This window comes from Bos grunniens, chromosome 10 (genome assembly GCF_055505025.1).
Source record: "Bos grunniens cultivar Pamir isolate PY7600 chromosome 10, Bosgru_T2T1.0, whole genome shotgun sequence".
In the NCBI taxonomy this organism is placed as follows: domain Eukaryota; kingdom Metazoa; phylum Chordata; class Mammalia; order Artiodactyla; family Bovidae; genus Bos; species Bos grunniens.
The window spans coordinates 15,930,653-15,949,099 of record NC_141174.1 but is presented as its reverse complement, the minus strand read 5'-3'; the positions used below and the strand labels follow the sequence as shown (position 1 = coordinate 15,949,099).

General features: G+C 49.1%; 1 protein-coding gene across 7 annotated transcripts in view; it reads left to right on the top strand.

Moving 5' to 3' along the window:
* The window catches only part of IFT43 (intraflagellar transport 43), a 107,459-nt gene that overhangs the window by 65,520 nt on the left and 23,492 nt on the right, over positions 1 to 18,447 (top strand). For 6 of the 7 annotated variants that reach the window (XM_086319587.1, XM_086319586.1, XM_086319589.1 and 3 more), the window contains 2 exons: positions 13,341 to 13,373; positions 14,009 to 14,055. In XM_086319587.1, coding sequence (XP_086175713.1) covers positions 13,341 to 13,373; positions 14,009 to 14,055 — 80 coding nt within the window. Of the gene's footprint in view, positions 1 to 13,340; positions 13,889 to 14,008; positions 14,056 to 18,447 lie in introns of all 7 variants that reach the window. The other variant, XR_015133964.1, reaches the window with a different exon arrangement.

The window sequence follows — 18,447 nt, the reverse complement described above, 5'->3', positions numbered from 1 at the left end:
TTCATGAGGGTGGTTTTTCCATAGGATATGTGTTCTTCCTCACCTGGAATGACTTCTCATTTGCCACTAGTTTTGTTGTATTAGTGAGGTTGAATTCATCTGAGGTTGAATTCATCTGCAGGCAGCAGCATACGTGTGTGCACAGTCACTCTGTTGTGTCCCTCATGGACTCTAGCCCACCAGGCTTTTCTGTCCATGGTGTTATTGTGGCAAGAATACTGGAGTGGATTGCCATTTCCTCCTCCAGGGGATCTTCCCAGCCCAGGGATTGAAATCCTGTCTCCTGAGGCTCCTGCACTGGCAAGCAGCAGAGAACCATATTAGTAGAGCTCTAAATGGAAAGAGGTTTATGTCAGAAAATAGGAGGTCCAGAACTCTGTGGTCCAGGGCTGATGTGGCAGCTCCGTGGTGACAGCAGGGATGGAACTCTTTCCATCTTCCTGCCCACCATCCTTTGCATGTGGGCCTTTGTCATCATGCTATGCCTCATAGTGGTATAATGGCTGCTGTACCTCCAGACCTCACCTCTGTTTTCCAGGCAAGAAGAATGGTGGATGATATGGAGGAGAAGAAAAAGGGTTCTTTATTAGTAAGAATTTGTTTTTTGGAGGTGAGGGGGTAGAATATGCTTTCCACGGACTGCTGCACCTTTCTCATTGATCAGGAATGTATATGCTCACCCCTCAGTGCAAAAGAGGCTGAAGAGTGGAATATTTTTAGTTAGGCTCATTACCAACTAAAGCAGAATTAGGGTTTGAGTTGAGAGGACGAGGACAGGAGTTCTCAGTAGGCACCATGCTGTTTTCTGTGGTCGACTCCATCAGGCCGAGAGACAGAAACCACTGGTTGGGGTTCTTTCTGAGACTGTGTCATGTGATGTAGAGAGTCGGGTGTGCTAAGGAGCGTAAAAACAGTCTCACCTAATGCTGGGAGCTTCTTAGAAGTAGGGAATCATTGGGAAAGGCCTCAAAAGGCAGAAAAAGTTGCTTTTGAGACAGGGATAAACAAAAGTGGCTGAAGTGAAGGAAGGGAGCCAAGTGGCCAAGTGGCAGAGGAAGTGGAAAGCAGGAGACGGACAGTGTGAGAAGGGTGTGCACCGAGAAGGCTGAGGATGAACCTGGAGACCGAGTCAGCATCGGGGGAGAGTTAGCATCGGGGAAGCGGCGGGCGGCTGGTGTGAGGACTTGGGGGGTGTAGGTGGCGGGTGGCTGGCCAAGTGGGGAGAGTGGGTGTGTCTCATTCCCCGACAGTTTCAGCCAGAGGCAGCAGTAACCTGGGAAGCAGGGAAGCGAGGGGGTTAGAAGCAGAAAGTATGGAGCAATGGCTGTGCACACCTAGCCAGCACCCATCTCTGGGCAAGGGTTCCACTATAGGATTGAGGAGGAGAAAGACAGTGTCTTGAGCACAGGGAGTGGAGACTGGAGTTAAAAGCATCCTCATTATCATCGTAATGGAAGTAGCAACGGCTGTTCCCCGTCTCATCCTGTGTGCCAAGTACTGTGCTAAATACTTGATGTAAATTAACTCACTTGATTCTAATGACAGCCCCGTGAAGCGAAATGTGGTACTATCACCAGTTTTGCAGGGTTTAAGTGACTTGCCCAAGAGCACACAGCCAGTGAATGGTGATGCTCGGCTTTGAGCCCTCTGAGCCCCGGGGCCTCCAGCCCTCTGGGAGCGGGAGAGCAGAGGGTTGACTTCTGAGGTGCCCTGTTGGGAGGTCCAGAGGGTCAGCAGGTCCTTCTCTCCAGCTGCTTAGAGGGAAAGAAAGCAGAAAGGAGTCATAATCAGGAGGAAGTGAGCCACCGAGGCGGTTAGCAGAGGAGTGGGAAGGGGAGGTACAGGCTCCCGGTGAAGCTGGGAGAGTGTGGCAGGTTTTGACAACACCTAAGAAAAGAGGCTTCCCTGGAGGCTCAGATGGGAAAGAATCTGCCTACAATGCGGGAGACCTGGGTTTGATCCCTGGGTCAGGAAGATCCCCTGGAGAAGGAAACGACAACCCACTCCAGTACTCTTGCCTGGAAAATTCCATGGACAGAGGAGCCTGGTGGGCTACAGTCCATGGGGTCACAAAGAGGCGGACATGACTGAGCAACTTCACTTCTTCAAGGAAAGAGGGCTTCCCGGGTGGGCTCAGTGGGTAAAGAACACACCGGCAATGCCGGAGACGCAGGAGATGCGAGTTCAGTCCCTGGGCTGGGAAGATCCCCTGGAGGAGGGCATGGCCACCCACTCCAGTATTCTTGCCTGGGGGCATCCCACAGACAGAGGAGCCGGGTGGGGTACGGTCCCTAGGGTTGCAAAGAGTCAGACACGGCTGAAGCGACTGAGCACACAGGGAAAGGGAAGGGGGGACCAAGGAGGAAAATGTCTTCAGGTCTTCAGTAGGAAGAGAGTCTGTGTGAACTTTGTTGTCTCTAGGAATGACTGCATAAGGGAGAAGGGTCCCCCAATTCCTTTCCCCGCTGTTCCTGTCCTCTTTCCCTGCCCTTCTGCTCCCTCCCCACTTTCCTCTTTGGTTTTGTTTTCCCCACGCATTGACTTTGGGAATCTCCAAACCAGCACATGACAGTGATTGAAATTTTAGGGCTGGATTAAACAGCTGTGGGGATCAGGAAGATTCCCCTGGAGAAGGGCATGGCAACCCACTCCAGTGTTCTTACCTGGAGAATCCCGTGGACAGAGGAGCCTGGTGGGCTACAGTCTATGGGGTCGCAAAGAGTCGGGCATGACTTAGCGACTGAGCACACAGACCAGGTGCGGGAAAGGGGCGGCTTGGGAGGTTGTCAGAGTAGGAAATAGTTTTCATGGGAACAGACTCGGGGGGTGGGCGGTGGGGGCCAATAGAGGCAGGGTCAGCGTCATTCACAGAGCTGAGGAAGGACCCGAGAGGTCACGAGGTGGCCCCTTCGGTTTGGAGGTGGAGGAAATGAGGCCTGGGGCGGTTAAGTGGCTCAGGGGTGGAATCTTAAGACTTAGAAAAGCCGGCAGATGTCACCTTGCCCCGCTGCCCAAGGTCGTCCCGCTAATTAGTGTAATAGAATGTGCCTCTCGTTCTGCAGCCATGCCATCCTCAAACCTGGAGAGCGGCAGGCATTCATCTCAAGTTCATGAAAAGGCCGTGCACTACGCTATTTGTGCAACAGCGCATCTGTGAGAATAAAACCCGTCTTTACTGCGGTCCTCCGGGACCCTCGCAGAAATGAGATGTTGATCATATGAAGCAATCTTACTGAACAAAACAAAACAAAAAAAAACTTTCAAGGAAAAGAAGTTGTGTCCCCTGAGCCAGCCCGTCTGCTAAAGGGGGATGCACTGCTTTGCAGAGTGAGCCGGCTGAAAGCCAGCAGGGAGCGACGGGGGCGCCTGCCATTGGTTAGAATTCTCCTGGCATACATGATCTCCTTGTTCTCCCTTTGATGGATTCAGTCTCTCAAAAATAAAATGCATCTGTGAACATCATACCTGCCTTTTCCCTTCTCTTTTTAGTCCTTTATTGAGAAGTAACTGAAAGCCGTTTTCGTTGTCGAAGCCACAGCCCGGGCAGACGTAGGTATAATTTATGCACATGAAATAGAACCCCTTTTGTATAAGCTCGGTTCTTTTCTGGTCTGGTGGGTCTGCTGGTGGTTTTACTTTTTGTCCCGTCTTCCCTCACCACCGCTGGTTACTGGGGGCTAGGCCTCTTTCTCCTGGTTTCACAGCGGTCATCACACAAGAGGCCATATTGAGAAGTGCCAGAGTGTCCTCGGTTCTGTACCAGGGAGTCACTGGGTTGGATCCGGAGCCTTCCAGAAGGCTGCCCCACACAGTACCCTGCCAGGCCCCGGGAGGGCCTCGCACGTCGGCAGTGGAGGGGGCCACCTCTAGCGGCAGGTACCACTGCATCACCTTCCCTGTGGGTAGCTTCTCACTTGGGTGAGTCCCAGTGTGATTGCGGGCCTGTGGGGGACCACAGGATGCGACGGAAAGGCAGAGAGAACAACTAGTGAGTGACCAGAAGGAAGTCTCCACCGGTTTCTTTATTATGGAGAAGAAAATTCTAGGAGAAGTAAAAGACCCTGATCATTCAGTGTAAATCATCTCTAGTTTTTTAAAAAATGGACTGAAATAAAGGTTTTTAGAAGCACTGATGAAAGTTTGCCCCCTGACTTTGCCAATCAAGGTCCATATAATCAAAGCTATGGTTTTTCCAGTAGTCATGTATGGATGTGAGAATTGGACCATAAAGAAGGCTGAGCACCAAAGAATTGATGCTTTTTCAACTGTGGTGCTGGAAAAGACTCTTGAGAGTCCCTTGGACTGCAGTGAGATCAAACCAGTCAATTCTAAAGGAAATCAACCCTGAAGATTCATTGGAAGGACTGATCCTGAAGCTGAAACTCCAGTACTTTGGCCAACTGATGCAAAGAGCCGACTCACTGGGAAAGACCCTGATGCTGGAAAAGATAGAAGGCAGGAGAAGGGATGACAGAGGACAAGATGGTTGTATGGCATCACTGACACAATGGACATGAGTTTGGGCAAGCTCGGGGAGATGGTGAAGGACAGGGAGGCCTGGCATGCTGCAGTCCATGGGGTCACAAAGAGTCGGACATGACTGAGCAACTGAACAACAGCAAAAACTGACTTGTGGAGCCGTGATTTCCACTTACTTTGGTTACCACGTCCTGTGTCATTTCACTTTTCGTCCTTGTGGCTACATTTCCCAGAGACCAGCCCTAAGTCTTAAAGTTACTGTCTTTCCCATCGGCTTTCAGCCCCCTCCAATTGTATCAATGGGAAAGTCGCAGTTTGCACCTAGTATTTCCTTAATACCTTTCTAACCTTGCTAATCTACCTTTTTAACAAAGGAGGAATATGCCATAAGCTCAGACTTTGGCAAATAGCAATATGTAGCTATAATAAATTTTGTGTTTTGTTTAAGCTGTATTTTTTTTTTTGTAACTACTTTCTCTATGGTTGGTAATGCAGAATTTCCATTGAGAATGTAAAGTTTTCTTTTAAGTAAATTAAAAGTAAGGAGTCAACGTATAAAGTAGTTGCAGGAAGTCCACTTACAGCAAACTGCGTGAGGGTGGCATCTGAGCGTGGCGGATTTTTCGGCAGCACTTCTTCCCGGAGATTTTTCCTCCCCATCCTTCTCCAGCAGGAAGGATGACCGAGTGTCGTCCACTTAACCCTTCGTGCTGCTTTTGTGTTGCCAGATATGTGGTAGGTGGCCTACTGTTCATTGTACCCCCTCTCAATCGTCTTAGTAACTTGAAGGGGAAAAAAGGAGCCCAGCGAAAATGTGTAGCCTGCGCCCCCCCACCCCGTTCCATCCCTGAGCGGTATCAGCGTCTGTGTTTCTGGGGTTGATACCTACATGGAAGAGCATCTTGTTCCAGTCTGTCAGCACGTCCAGCCAGTTCCTCCGCCCTTCTCATTCTCAGCCACCACCCTTTGTATTTCAGTCGCACCAGCTCCCCTGCTCTTTTCTGAGTACACCTGGCCCTTTTGTGGCCCCTGCCTTTATTCAGGTTTTTCTCCTCCTGTGACTTTCCTGCCAGTCTCAAGCACGTTTTCTAGGGAGTCTCTCCAGCGTCACCCAACCAGAAAGATTAGTTCTGTCTTTAGTGCTGCCATGATGTTTTGCTCTGACCTCACTTGTTCTTCTGGGCTTCCCTGGTGGCTCAGATGGTAAAGAATCTGCCTGCAGTGCGGGAGACCCAGGTTCAATCCCTGGGTTGGGAAGATCCCCTGGAGAAGGGAATGGCTGTGCACTCCAGTATTCTTGCCTGGAGAATCCCATGGACAGAGGACCCTGGCAGGCTACAGTCCATGAGGTCACAAGAGTCAGATATAATTGAGTGATCAACACACTTGTTCTGTTAAATCTGGGCCGTAATAGAAGCAGCAGTAGATGAGGGAATATTGGTTTCTAGTTCCAGCTGTGTGTCCAGCTCGCCTTGGGTCTGTAATGAAGTCGTTTTGCATCTCCTGGTCTCTTTATTTCCTCACCTATAAGATGCGCAGGTGGGATGGTAGCCACAGTCTTTCAGGCACTGCGGTGGGTGAGACTTCTGGAGGCATTACTGCCATCTCTATAATGTTCTTTTTCTGAAGCCAAATTGTAAAATCCTGAGCAAAAGATCCACAAATCCCAACACCCACCATTTGTTCTAAACAAAATAGTGTTCATTCAAGGTACCTAAGTTCTAGAGGTGTGAACTCTTCAACTTTTTACTTTATTCATATAAGGCATATACATACATATTATATGTTCCAATAATTATTTTTAGCTACTAAGACTGTTTCTGTATATTTCAATCTTTTTTTTCCCTCCTGATAAATAAATGCTTCTCTTGAGTTTGAATTGGAACAAAGATGTTGTTTTGAATCTGACCAGCAGGGGGCAAACTTCACCCAGGAATTGCCTTGTAATTCCCTATCCCTTCCACTTGGTATGGCTTGGGAGTCTACAGACAGGATTTGGAGATTGTTCTTTCGTCTTTCTACTAGACACCTTATTTGCTGATAATGCCAGTAAGCGCTAACTGTACTCTAAGGTGATCTAAAACTACAAAGTGCCAGAATTTGGGTGCTGGGGAGTTCTCGTTTGTTTTTAAAAAGAAAGGAAAACGAACAATACCTAGAAAAATATTCTAGACACTAAATGCATGAATGACAAGAATTAGGAACCCAGGGGGAAAGAGGGGGTTTCAACTTTCAGGAGAGATTTTCAATAAAAAGAAATCTTTTAGCCAAAGAAAACTTCAGTTCATGAGAACTATCTGGTTGTTAATCAGTATTGTAGGTATGGGGACACTTGGAGCAGCGGGACCCCAGTTTAGTGGTCCCCTGCCTGATGCTGAATGGACCTGGTAGCCGAGATTACAATGGGAGATTTCTCGTCTGCTCAGATTCGGATTTTTGCTGTGAAGGCTCATTTGCTGGGTCATACAATTTATAAAGTAGAGCCTCGATGTTGGATGTCCTGGTGATGTGTTATATGACCTGGGACAAATGACCTCCCCTCTCTCACATCTTGGTAAAACTGACCTCAGCGAGGCTTGTGAGATTTTTATTGGACATTTAAGAATTATGAGAGTTGAAAACCTCGCAAGAAAGTGGTATTTTGCCTGCTTTTCCTCCAGAGGAGTGATATGTTTTGAAAATATAAGGTAGCTTTAGCTTCACTTCAGCTGGTCTCTCACTCCCGCTCTTGCCCTTGCTAAGTATTTATGAATTTGGTCCCTGGCTGCAGAGTCTCTTCTTTTTATCATGGGAGCCCTGTAAGCCCCTTACAGTGGCTTTAGCGCTTCTCTCATGGGCCACAAGTTGTACTAGTAACCACTTGTCCAAACCCTTCACATCCCTCGCCGTTTAGAGACCGTGGCCCAGGCAGGGTGGGCTGGTAGAGTGTCTTCCACTGGGCGCTTCCATGTCCAGCACTTTGATCTATTTTAAGCCTGTGCTGTCTTGCAGCAAGGAGGTGAGTCTAGGGTCCAATATGTGCTGTGGATATTAAGAGACTTCAAGGACACTTCCCCCCATTTATCCCAGTTATGTCCCCTGCTAAAATAGGTTAACGGTGTCTAATTAACCACTGAACATTGTCATGCCGCATAAAGATAGCATCCTGGCTGTTCTCTGAGCCGTGGTGCTTTATCTCCATTTAGATCTCTGCGGTATTCCATTAAACTCGAGAGCAACATTTTAACTGAGATGATGTCTACATTAGAGCCGCCTTTCACCCTTCAGCACGTGACCCGTGTAGGCAGCAGCTGAGGCCTTCTGCCTGACGCAGGAGGGCAGGCAGAGGAGATGGGCCGCACAGGCCGGGAGGGTTTTCACACTGAGGTCCTTTTCTGCCGCTGAGCCCCAGGGTGAAACCGAGCATCCGGGATCAGGCTGTGGTTCTGTGTTGCTGCAGGGGAGATGTGCTGGAAGCCGGCAAGCTTGTCCTCCGCTGACCAAAATCATGCCCAGTGCATGTCAGCGTGGTCTCTAAATGTCAAAAGAAAGGAACTGCATCTGAGCAGAGGAAGTTTGGGAAGGCAAGGACATGGAGCGAAGGGTGACCTGGCTAGATGAGGTCTCCTCTCTGCCATTACACGAGCTGTGAGGTTGTAAATAAAAATTCACTAACAGTGACGCAGAACAATTAAGCCAACATTAACTACCCCCTGGTACAAAGCTGTCGTGCTCCTCTAAGTCAGAAGTCTTACAGTCTATATCCTCATCTCATCGTGGAAAATATGAATTGAATTTCAAGCAGAATGTAGAATGAGCCCTTCCCCTGGTCAGCAGAGCTGCCTGCGTGCCTGTATCACGTAGGGGTTAAGAACTGGAATTTGTATTCTGGCCCGATCACTTTCTAGCTGGGTGACTTTAGTCAGATTAACTTTACTTCTCTGAGCTCCAGGTTCCTCATCTATAAAAGGGAGCACGTGAAAGAAGATAATGTGATAAATAAACAAGGTAATATGTAATGCTTACATAGTGTTATATAACAGGGATATATGAATAAGAGTGCCTAGCACCCAGGGACGGCGGAGCCTGGTGGGCTGCCGTCTGTGGGGTCACACAGAGTCGGACACAACTGAAGTGACTTCGCAGCAGCAGCAGCAGCACCCAGCAGGCTCTATAAATGGTAACTGTTGCTGTCATCAGTCATCAGCTTTACAGGTCTGTGTGGGCGAGGGCCTGGGAAGGGTCTTTTCCCTGAGAATTGAGGGTGAATGTGTGGAGCTGAGGAGGAAACACCCAGTGTGTGGATGGTAGAGAAGTGGGGATGAACACCAGGAGGGGACTGATTGAATGTGGAGCTGAAGGACTGGGCTTTAAAGAAAAGTAAGGAAAAACCAAGGGACTTTTCTGTCGGTCCAGTGGTTAAGACTCCTGTCTTCCAATGCAGTGGACACAGGTTCGATCCCTACTCAGGGAACTAAGATCCCACATGCTGTGTGGCACAGCCAAAAGATAAAAACAAATAAAAATAATTTAAAAATAAACAAAATAAAAATAAAATAGGGGAAACCAGACCATGCCCCTAACCTTGAAGTCTCCACCTGGGAACTCAGTGTTTAAAGTACAGACAGCTTCTCATGAAGCTGAGCGATCTTAGTGACTTGAAAAGCTCCCCACAGAGAGGGCCATGGTTTCCCTTCTTGGCAAGTTACCAACCAGGTCCAGCCATCCCTCGATGCAAAGCAGGAGACCAGGGTGCCCTTACTCCCGTCACCCTGTCTCCCCAAGGTGAGAGGTGAGGGAGAACATGTACTCTCATTGTCTGGAGTTAAAGCTTCATTCTGCAAAATGGCCAAAGCAATCAGCAAGTGATGGAGTAGCTCTTAAAAAGAAACCTGGCATTTAATTAACTTTTCAAAGTGCTGGTTCAGCAACCTCTGTGTTTTACATTTTGAATATTGAACAAGCATCTCTAATCGGACCTGAATTGCTTCTGGGCCTCCCGGGGCGGAGGGCGCCTGCTGAGCTTTTACGAACACTGGGGAATCCCAGCTGAGTCTCTGGAACACCAGTTCAGGGTCACTCGGGAATGGAGCCTTCAGTCCATAAGGCCGTTTCCTTCCTCCCCTCAGCCTGTCACTTGTGTTAGGAGAAAGGGCTTCCGTGGTGGCTCAGGTGGTAAAAATCTGCCTGCAATGCAGGAGACCCAGGTTCGATCCCTGGGTTGGGAAGATCTCCTGGAGAAGGGAATGGCTACCCACTCCAGGATTCTTGCCTGGAGAATTCCATGGACAGAGCAATGTGGTGGGCTACAGCCCATGGGGTCGCAAAGAGCTGGACACGACTGAGCGACTAACACACAGGGGAGAAAGTAGGCAACTCGGAAGGACAAGGCAAAAAGGCTTACCTCCTGCTGCTTAGCAACTAGTGAGTTCAGCCTGCTCTCTGACATAAGGTTTCAAGTGGTGATTCTCACATCCATGACTAGGTTCCTTTTCTAGAAATTACTCGCTTGTGGGGCCTGGGGTGGACACCGCAAAAGCTTCCCAGGGGTGATTCTCTTGTGGTCCACTGGTTAAGAACTCCTCGTGTAAAGGATTCTGTCCAGCTTTCAATGAGCTGTCTGTTGTCTCCTGTAAGTATGGAAAACATGCGAGCCCAGTAAATCCAAGCAGTGTTCAGGGAGCCCAGGGGACAGCTAAGAATCAGCGGGTACCTGCTTTTGCAAGGGCTCAGGGCAGCGCATTTGGAATCGGGGGTGCAAGGTGGGCGACGGGGAGTCTCGTTTCAGCCTCACCACCGACCAGCTCTGTGGCGTGGACAGAAGTGCACAGCGCGGCACCCACGGTCCCAGTCTGTGTGTGACACGATGCTCCCGGAGCCTGCGGCTGCCTCCTTTCCAGAATGACTGCTGATATGCACGAGAGTCTCTGAAAATCCCAAAGCGTGCTGTGTCTCTATACAGTGGGCTCCCCAGTATGATAACTGCCAGGCTCCCAAACCCTCTCACAGCACTTCTGGGGGAGCCCGGGGCGGAGCTGGCCGCCACTCTGCAGTCCTCCTGCCTCAGGCTTGGCCCGGCTCACACCGCGTCCCCGGAAATGTGTCTGCGAGGACGAGATGACCCAGAACCCGCTGTCCCCTCTGTCAGCCTCCACCCACCCACACAGCCTGGGAGAGACGGGACTGCAGCCCCACGTCCTTCCTTCTTGGGTTACCTGCTGGGCGGTGATAGAACACCACGTGTTTTTTTTTTTTAACCTGTCTCCAGCAATTTTAAAAATGCACTCTCCATCATGACTGGGTATATCCGTATATAAACCTAAAAAAAAAACTTACATAATATTTATCTTTACGATTTGCAATATACCCTCTTCACTATTCTTTGCTATTGAAAAAAAAAGAAAGATTAAAAAAGAAAGGCTGCTGGTGATCCTCTAAATGGGTTTCATGGCTCACTAATGGGTCACGACCTGTGGTTTGAAAATCCTTGTGCTAGACTTCACGTCACTGCATGGCCTGAGGTGCCTTTGGGGACTGACTGGTCAGGTATAGTAACTCTGTGAAGTGGGGATCGTTTCAGAATAGCCGCTTGACTTATATCACCGAGGAACAGAAGTTACTTGCATAATCACGGTTCTGTGAAGAAATGTACCCTCTGCCTGCTCTCCTGAAGCATGCTTCCCACTGCCTTTTGCTTTCTCACTTTTGGTAGCTGCACAGCTACGGGAAATGCTTCACTTGCTTCCTCAAGCCGGCACCACAGGCTCAGTGATAAAGAGCTAGTTCAGTTCAGTTCAGTCGCTCATTCGTGTCCAACTCTTTGCGACCCCATGGACTGCACAGCACTCCAGGCCTCCCTGTCCATCACAAACTCATGTCTGTTGAGTTGGTGATGTCATCCAACCATCTCATCCTCTGTTGTCCCCTTCTCCTCCTGCCTTCGATCTTTCCCAGCCTCAGCTAGTAGGGACCCCCAGTTCTAGGAGGGCAGAGCTCAGGCTTGCAGTGGGGAGGGCGCTGGGCACAGCCCAGCTTCCCCAAGTTTTCCTTAAGGGAATGTAAGTGCAGTGTTGCCAGTGTTCATATTTGAAAAATTCAGAAATCCAGATTTTTTTTTTTTTGTACAAAATAAACCAATTTGGACACCAAATTCATGTTAAAACAGAACAAAATGAAACCAAACCAAAATAATCAGTGGTGTGGCGCAGCCCAAACTTACCTGAAGCTTGGTATGGCCTGACAGTGGCCCACTGTTCTACAGGCAGGGTTTCACGCCATTTCTCTGGGGCCCCACACAGGTTCCCACTAGGCTTTCCATCTCCCGAGCAGAAGGCTCGCCCAGAACCTGCTGTTTCTGGCAGGAGAGATGGAGAGACAGACAGACAGACAGAATGCCACCTGAGGACATCCCCGCCCTCCATCCCTGGGGGCCGTGGTCTCTAGTTCCAACTCCTTCCCTGCGGGATGCAACGAGATGCAGGAAGATACTGGGCTACCCTGAGAGTGGGGTGGAGCTGGACGTGGGTTCAGCAGCAATTACACCGATTCAGATGATGAGTGAATAAATGGCAATTAATCAGCCTTCCCCCGAAGAGTAGCCTTATCATTATGGTTTCCTTCCGACCGAGTCACTGCTGCTGCTTCCCCTGGCACAGGGCTTCAGAAAGAACGATTCTGTTAAGACTCCTGAGGGTAACCAGAGATGGCACTGCCCCTTCTGTAGAGCGGGAAGGTGCAGGCCTGGGCGACCACCTTCCTGAAGCCTGTTCCTCTCCTCTGATCCCGGTTTCCATACAAGCCTTCCTGCTGCTGGTGACAGGACCGGCTCCTTCGGACAGCATGTTTATGGCATTCAACTTCACCACGACAGTCAGAGGCAGTGGTCCCAGGGTTTACTTTACCTTTCCCCTCTCGGGGAGAATTATTTGCATTTTTGCAGAAAGTGCCGGTTGGTCCTGAGGTCACTTTTCCTGGGGAGGAACTTCTCAGGCATCCTGCCTCCCAGCCATTAAGGCATCGCCATCACCCTGTGCCCGCATGGATCATGGTGATTGATTTCTGACTTAAAAGATTTCATAAAGAGAACAAATACTCTCTTATCACAGAGATTGTCACACATACAGAAAAGTAATCTCGGTGTAATGCACGCTCAAATTCCCAGGAATTCTAATCCAAGCAGGTCACTACTGAGCCTCTGAGAAACTCTGGTCTTAAGTCTTCTAAGTAAGATTGGCTAAAGGGTGACGACTGTTAAAGTTAAGATGTATTCCCCCTCCCCTAGACAGCCGATCCAGAAATCTCTCACTGCTGGGCCCAGCGATCTGCATGTCTGACAAGCTTCCCAGATGGTCTGTACACACGTTCAGGTTGGAGAACCCAGGCCTCACATAAGCGTGTGAACAGGCCACCATCACTCACAGGGCCTTGCGGTCCTTCCCGTGGGGGAGGCAAGAAGTCAGGCCTGAACTGCACGGCTGGTTCATCCCCTTCTGCTCACGGGGAACTACGTGTGTTAGCACAACAGCTCCAAACGAGACCCACGGCCTCCGTCCTAAGAGCATGCTCCTGTAAACTGATCAGTTAATTGTTGAAAGAAAAAGAAGGCACGGTATCATCCACACCGCTTTTGAGTTTTGAGCTTCTCCTTCAATTTAAGCACTCGAGCTCAACAGCTTAATGTGGCGACATGCTGAGAAAAGGGCGTAAGAAGGCATCACCGTCACTCTCTCATTGGTTGTGGGCCTTGGTCTATAAAGAGGAATCCAGACAGATAGATCACTTGAGTTATTCTCATTTTACCCCACTTTTGAAACACCCCTCCAGTGTCCCACCCAGTGCAGAGACTAGCAGTTTCTCATGAACTTTGTCTCTCTCTCTTTCAGGTCACAAAGGAGGGCTTCTGAAGAAATACAGGAGTATGTTTCAAGTATTCTCACGGCATCCTGTGTGACCCTAGTCCACCATGCGGTCTGTGTGGTCCTCATCAGCTCAGCCTTTGTTGAACGCAGCATCCGAACATAGACAGCAGGGAGCGGGCTGGGCTCGGGCTGGAGATCAGAGTGATAGTCAGGGGCTCAGCGAATGCTGCTTCTGCAGCTGAAGGGCTGGACTCTGGCATGGATGGCCATGTCCTGTCTCCCACGCCCTGGGTCTTAGATTGTACGTTCAGGTGTCAACAGGACTGACCCTTAGGTTCTGCTTTATTGATGAAGATGGGCAGAAGGAACACCAGCCTTCTAATCCTAGCCTCCTCCCCAGACATATCAAAGAGAAAGAAGGCAGGTTTCTGGGTCAAGACGGAGTGTGCAGGTAGGCGGGAGGAGCATCCTTTCGCAGTCCGTGTGATGCTGCTGGTGGGATGGTACAGCTTGTGCGCCTTGCACAGCAGACCAAACTGACGAAGCAGGCCTGACCAAGCTGGTGGAGGAAGGTGGGTCCAGAGACATTTTCACCTAGGAAAAGCAATGGAAGCCATCAAAATATAATAGGTTGTTCCTTCCTGTGTTTCAAACTCACTTCCTCCTTTCTTTTCCTTTTTTTTTGGTGACAGCCACCGCCTCAGACAGCAGAGCCTGGATAGATCAGATGACGGAGGAGGTAAGATGCCCGTGGAGGAAGTCAGAAGGGCTTCCAGAGACGTCCCAGAGCATCTCCTGGGCTACAGCCAAGGTGCCACTTGCTGCAGGCCTTACTGGACACATCCCTGTGGCCTCGTCCTGGCCTGTGGGTTGCGTCTCTGTGCCTGGCCGAGTGCTGCTGCCCCTGCCTGGGGTTCCTCCCCACTTCCTTATCCATTAATCCTCCTTGTCCTTCAGCACTTGGCCAGAAGCATCACTTCCTCTGAACTGTCTTCTCTTGCCATCCCACCCGCCGTCTCTGACTCAGGTGTTGTTTCTCCCTGTGCCCACAACCTCCTGGGCAAACCTCCATTGTAACGACCACCCCCCACAGCAATAATAGCTGGTACTTATTGGTTCTTTATTATTAGTCTCAGGCACAGTTCTCCCAATTTATAGATGCTGAAGCATTTCATTTTCACAGCAGCCCTACGAGGTAGTACTGTTATTATCCCACTTTTATATTTGAGGAAACTAAAGTACAGAGCGATGAAGTTGCCTGTGGTCACAGGGCTGAGTGACTGTCATGCTTTAACGCTTTATTGGCTCAGTTGTTCTTCCCACCAGGCTCTAAGCTCCTTGATAGTGGACACCTTGTCTTGTTTATCTTTGCATCTCTAGTGCATGGCACATAGTTGGTTAAAGGCTGATGCTGTAAATAAGGGAGAAACAGTGCTTCAGCGGCTAGCAGCCGTGTCACAGCTGAAGCCCGTGTTCAGAACTCGAAAAGAGATAAAGTTTGTGTGTACCTTTTGCAGGAAACCTACTAGAGGGGAGGTTATCTTTAGGACCTGAATGATCAAAGCCTCTTTTTTAACTCACATATTTACCATTTCCTCAGTCTGTTCCTTTGTGTAGAACTCAATTTCCATCTAGTATCATTTTCCTTGTGCCTGAAGCGCTTCATGTAATGTTTTATTTTTTTGTAGAGCGGGTCCTCTGGCAAGAAATTCTCTCAGTCTTGTTCGTCTGAAAAATGTCTTTACTTTTCACCAGATAAAGGATTCTGGGCTGACGCCTCGGTTTTCCCTTTTAGTCTTTGAGGTACTTGGTTCGTCGTCCGTTGGCTTGCTTGTCTGCCGAGAAGCCAGTGGTCCTCCTTATCTCTGCTCCCCTGTATGCACTGTCTTTTTGTCCTGCTTTTAAGACTTATTTTCCCTTATCTGTTATTCTCAGCAATTTGGTCACGATGTGCCTTGTTGTGGGTTACTTTGTGTTTATCCTACTTGAACGTCTTGAGTCTGTGGATTTGTGGTTTTCATCAGATTCAGATCATTGTGGCCGTTGTTTCTTTGGGTTTAAGTGAAGCGTGGTTGATGGGCCGTGTTATGCTAGTGCCAGGTGTGCCACGTATTGATTTGACGTTTGCCCATTAATGAGCTCATGATAAATCTGTCCCCACGCAAGTTACTACAATTTTATTGACCATACTCCTCATGCTGGATGTAACTTCCCAGCGGTTTATGTACGTTATCCCCGGAAGTTTGTGCCTCTTCCTGCTGTTGCCCGAGTTCACCCCACCCCCTGCTCTGGCGGCCACCTGCTTGTCCTCTGTGTGTTGAAGTCTGTTCCTGTATTGTGTTTGTTTTGTGGTTTAGATTCCACACATACGTGAGGTCATATGGTGTTTGTCGTCCTCTGTCTGGTTGATTTCACTTAAGCCTAATACCCTCCAGGTCCATCCCTGTTGTCACAAGCAGCAAGATTTCATTTTCTCATGGCTGAGCAACGCTCCACTGTGCATGTATATATACACATACACATGTTTGTGTGTATATGTATTCTGTGCTGAGTCCCTTCAGGCGTGCCCGACTCTTTGCAACTCCATGGACTATAGTCCACCAAGCTCCTCTGTCCATGGGATTTTCCAGGCAAGAATCCTGGAGTGGGTTGCCATTTCCTTCTCCAGGGGATCTTCCCAACCCAGGGATTGGAGCTGGGTCTCCTGCATCTCCTGCATTGGCAGACAGGTTCTTTACCACTAGCACCGCCTGGGAAGCCCTACATATGTATATATATACACGTAAGCGACTTAGCACACAGCGTGAGCATGTGCATATATATATATATATATACACACACACACACGCACATGCTTATATATATGCATACATATATATATATATATATATGTATGTGTGTGCTGTGCACTAAGATGCTTCAGTCATGTCTGACTCTGCGACCCTTTGACTGTAGCCCACCCAGCTTCTCTGTCCATGGGATTCTCCAGGCAAGAATACTGGAGTGGGTTGCCATTTCCTCCTCCAGGGGATCTTCCTGACCCAGGGATCAAACCCTGTGTCTCTTAAGTCTCCTGCATTGGCAGGCGGGTTCTTTACCACTAGCGCCACCTGGGAAGCCTTGTATGTGTGTGTGTGTGTGTGTGTGTGTGTCTGTATACACACACACACATATATATACACACCATGTCTTCTGTATCCATTCATCTATCAGTGGACACTTAGGTTGTTTCTCAAATCCCAGCCACCTAAACTTTGACCTGTGTCTCCTCAACCCTCCAGACTGCCTGTGCCTGACTCGGGGTTCCCTACCCTGTACCAGTGCCTGGGAAGCACCTTTAAGCGGAAGCTAGGGTGACTGAAGGGCCCACTCCATTCATTTCCTGCCCTCAGGGGTCCCAGTTCTGTGTTACCTCTTTCCACTGTGTGAAAGCAGCTGTTTCTCGTATTTTTTTTTCTAGTTTTCTGATTGTTTATAACAGGAAGGCAAGTCTGGTACCAGTTACTCTCTCATGGCCAGAAGTGGAGTTCCAAAGCCTTCTATTAACTAACCTTTGCATGTGACTAAGGTGAAGGAGAGAATTGAATCTGGGGAACATAGATGATTCTCTGTGCCATAGCTACCACACAGGATCAGGGTGAGAGTCATATAGGACAATTGTGAAATATGCTAGGAGGGTGATTAAAATACAGATTCACAGAGTTGGGGATGGACGTGTGCACATTGCTGTATTTAAAATGAGTAAACAACAAGGGCTTACTGCATAGCACAGGGAACTCTGCTCAATGTTAAGTGCTGGCCTGGGTGGGAGGGGGCTTCTGGGGGAGAATGTGCTTAGTGCTTAGTTGTTCACTCGTGTCCAGCTCTTTGTGACCCCATGAACTGTAGCCCACCAGGCTCCTCTGTCCATGGAATTCTCCAGCCCAGAGTACTGGAGTGGGTAGCTGTTCCCTTCTCCAGGGGATCTTCCCCAACCAGGGATCGAATCCAGGTCTCCCACATTACAGGCAGATTTTTTACCATCTCAACCTGGGGAAGCCCTGGGGGAGAATGGATACATGCATATGTATGGCTAAGTCCCTTTGCTGTTCACCTGAAACCCATCCCGACATTGTCAATTGGCTACACCCCAGAACAAAATAAAAAGTTTAAAAATACAGATTCCCAGGCCACTGGCAAAGTAGAAGCTGGGATTGGGGCCCAGGGAATCTGCATTAATTTAAGTAAGCTCCCCAGATAAATATTTTGCACACTGACATTTGACAGCCCTGCTGTGATGCCTCCAAAGCCAGGACTGAGGACTGGAGAGGGAGTCGTGTGCACAAGTACTTCCGTTTCATCTCATCCCAAAGGGGTATGAAGGTAGAAAGGTAGTCACTAGAGGTCAGGAATTGAGTCTGCACTCGCTCTAAGGGTTAGTAAGAGCCCCTGAGTCTCCTTCTATCATTCTTTAGCCCTTTGATTGCTTTTCCATTCTCTCTCATCAACAAGGTCATTTATTTTTGCTAGATATTCCGCCTCAGCTCTTCTCACTCAGTTCGTCTCAGCTGCCAAGCTACTCCACCCGCTATTAATTCCCGGTGGCGCTGGTCAACAAGGTACCCTGCGCTTCTGTCCCCAGAAGTCTGTCTTCCCAGACGTGTTCCTGGGACGTCCTCTGCCGCCGCTACGGTGACAGCTGTGATGCTCACTGATTGGTGGCTTCTACCACACTTTGGGTCGGCCTGGCCTCAGAGGCTCTGTTGCTTCAGCCGTTGGTTACACAGGGCCGCAGAGCAACCAGAAGGATGTGCCAATGGGCTCAAGGAGGCAGGATCCCTACCAGGTGGTCAAGGTACAGTGTGCTTGGAAACTGTGATGCTGATGACGCTGGGGTGCTTGGTGAATCCCTGATCTGCAGAGGGTTTACTCAACTGGAACTCTTCACACCTCTTCCCACCCTAGCTTGGACTTGTTTTCAACTCCCCTCAAAGGACTTCTGAAATCCTACCTTCTCCATTTTTTTCAATTGGGAGAAAAAGAAAGTGTTAGTCACTCAGTCGTATCCGACTCTTTGCAGACCCATAGACTGTAGCCCACCAGGCTCCTCTGTCCATGGAATTCTCCAGGCAAGAATACTGGAGTGGGTTGC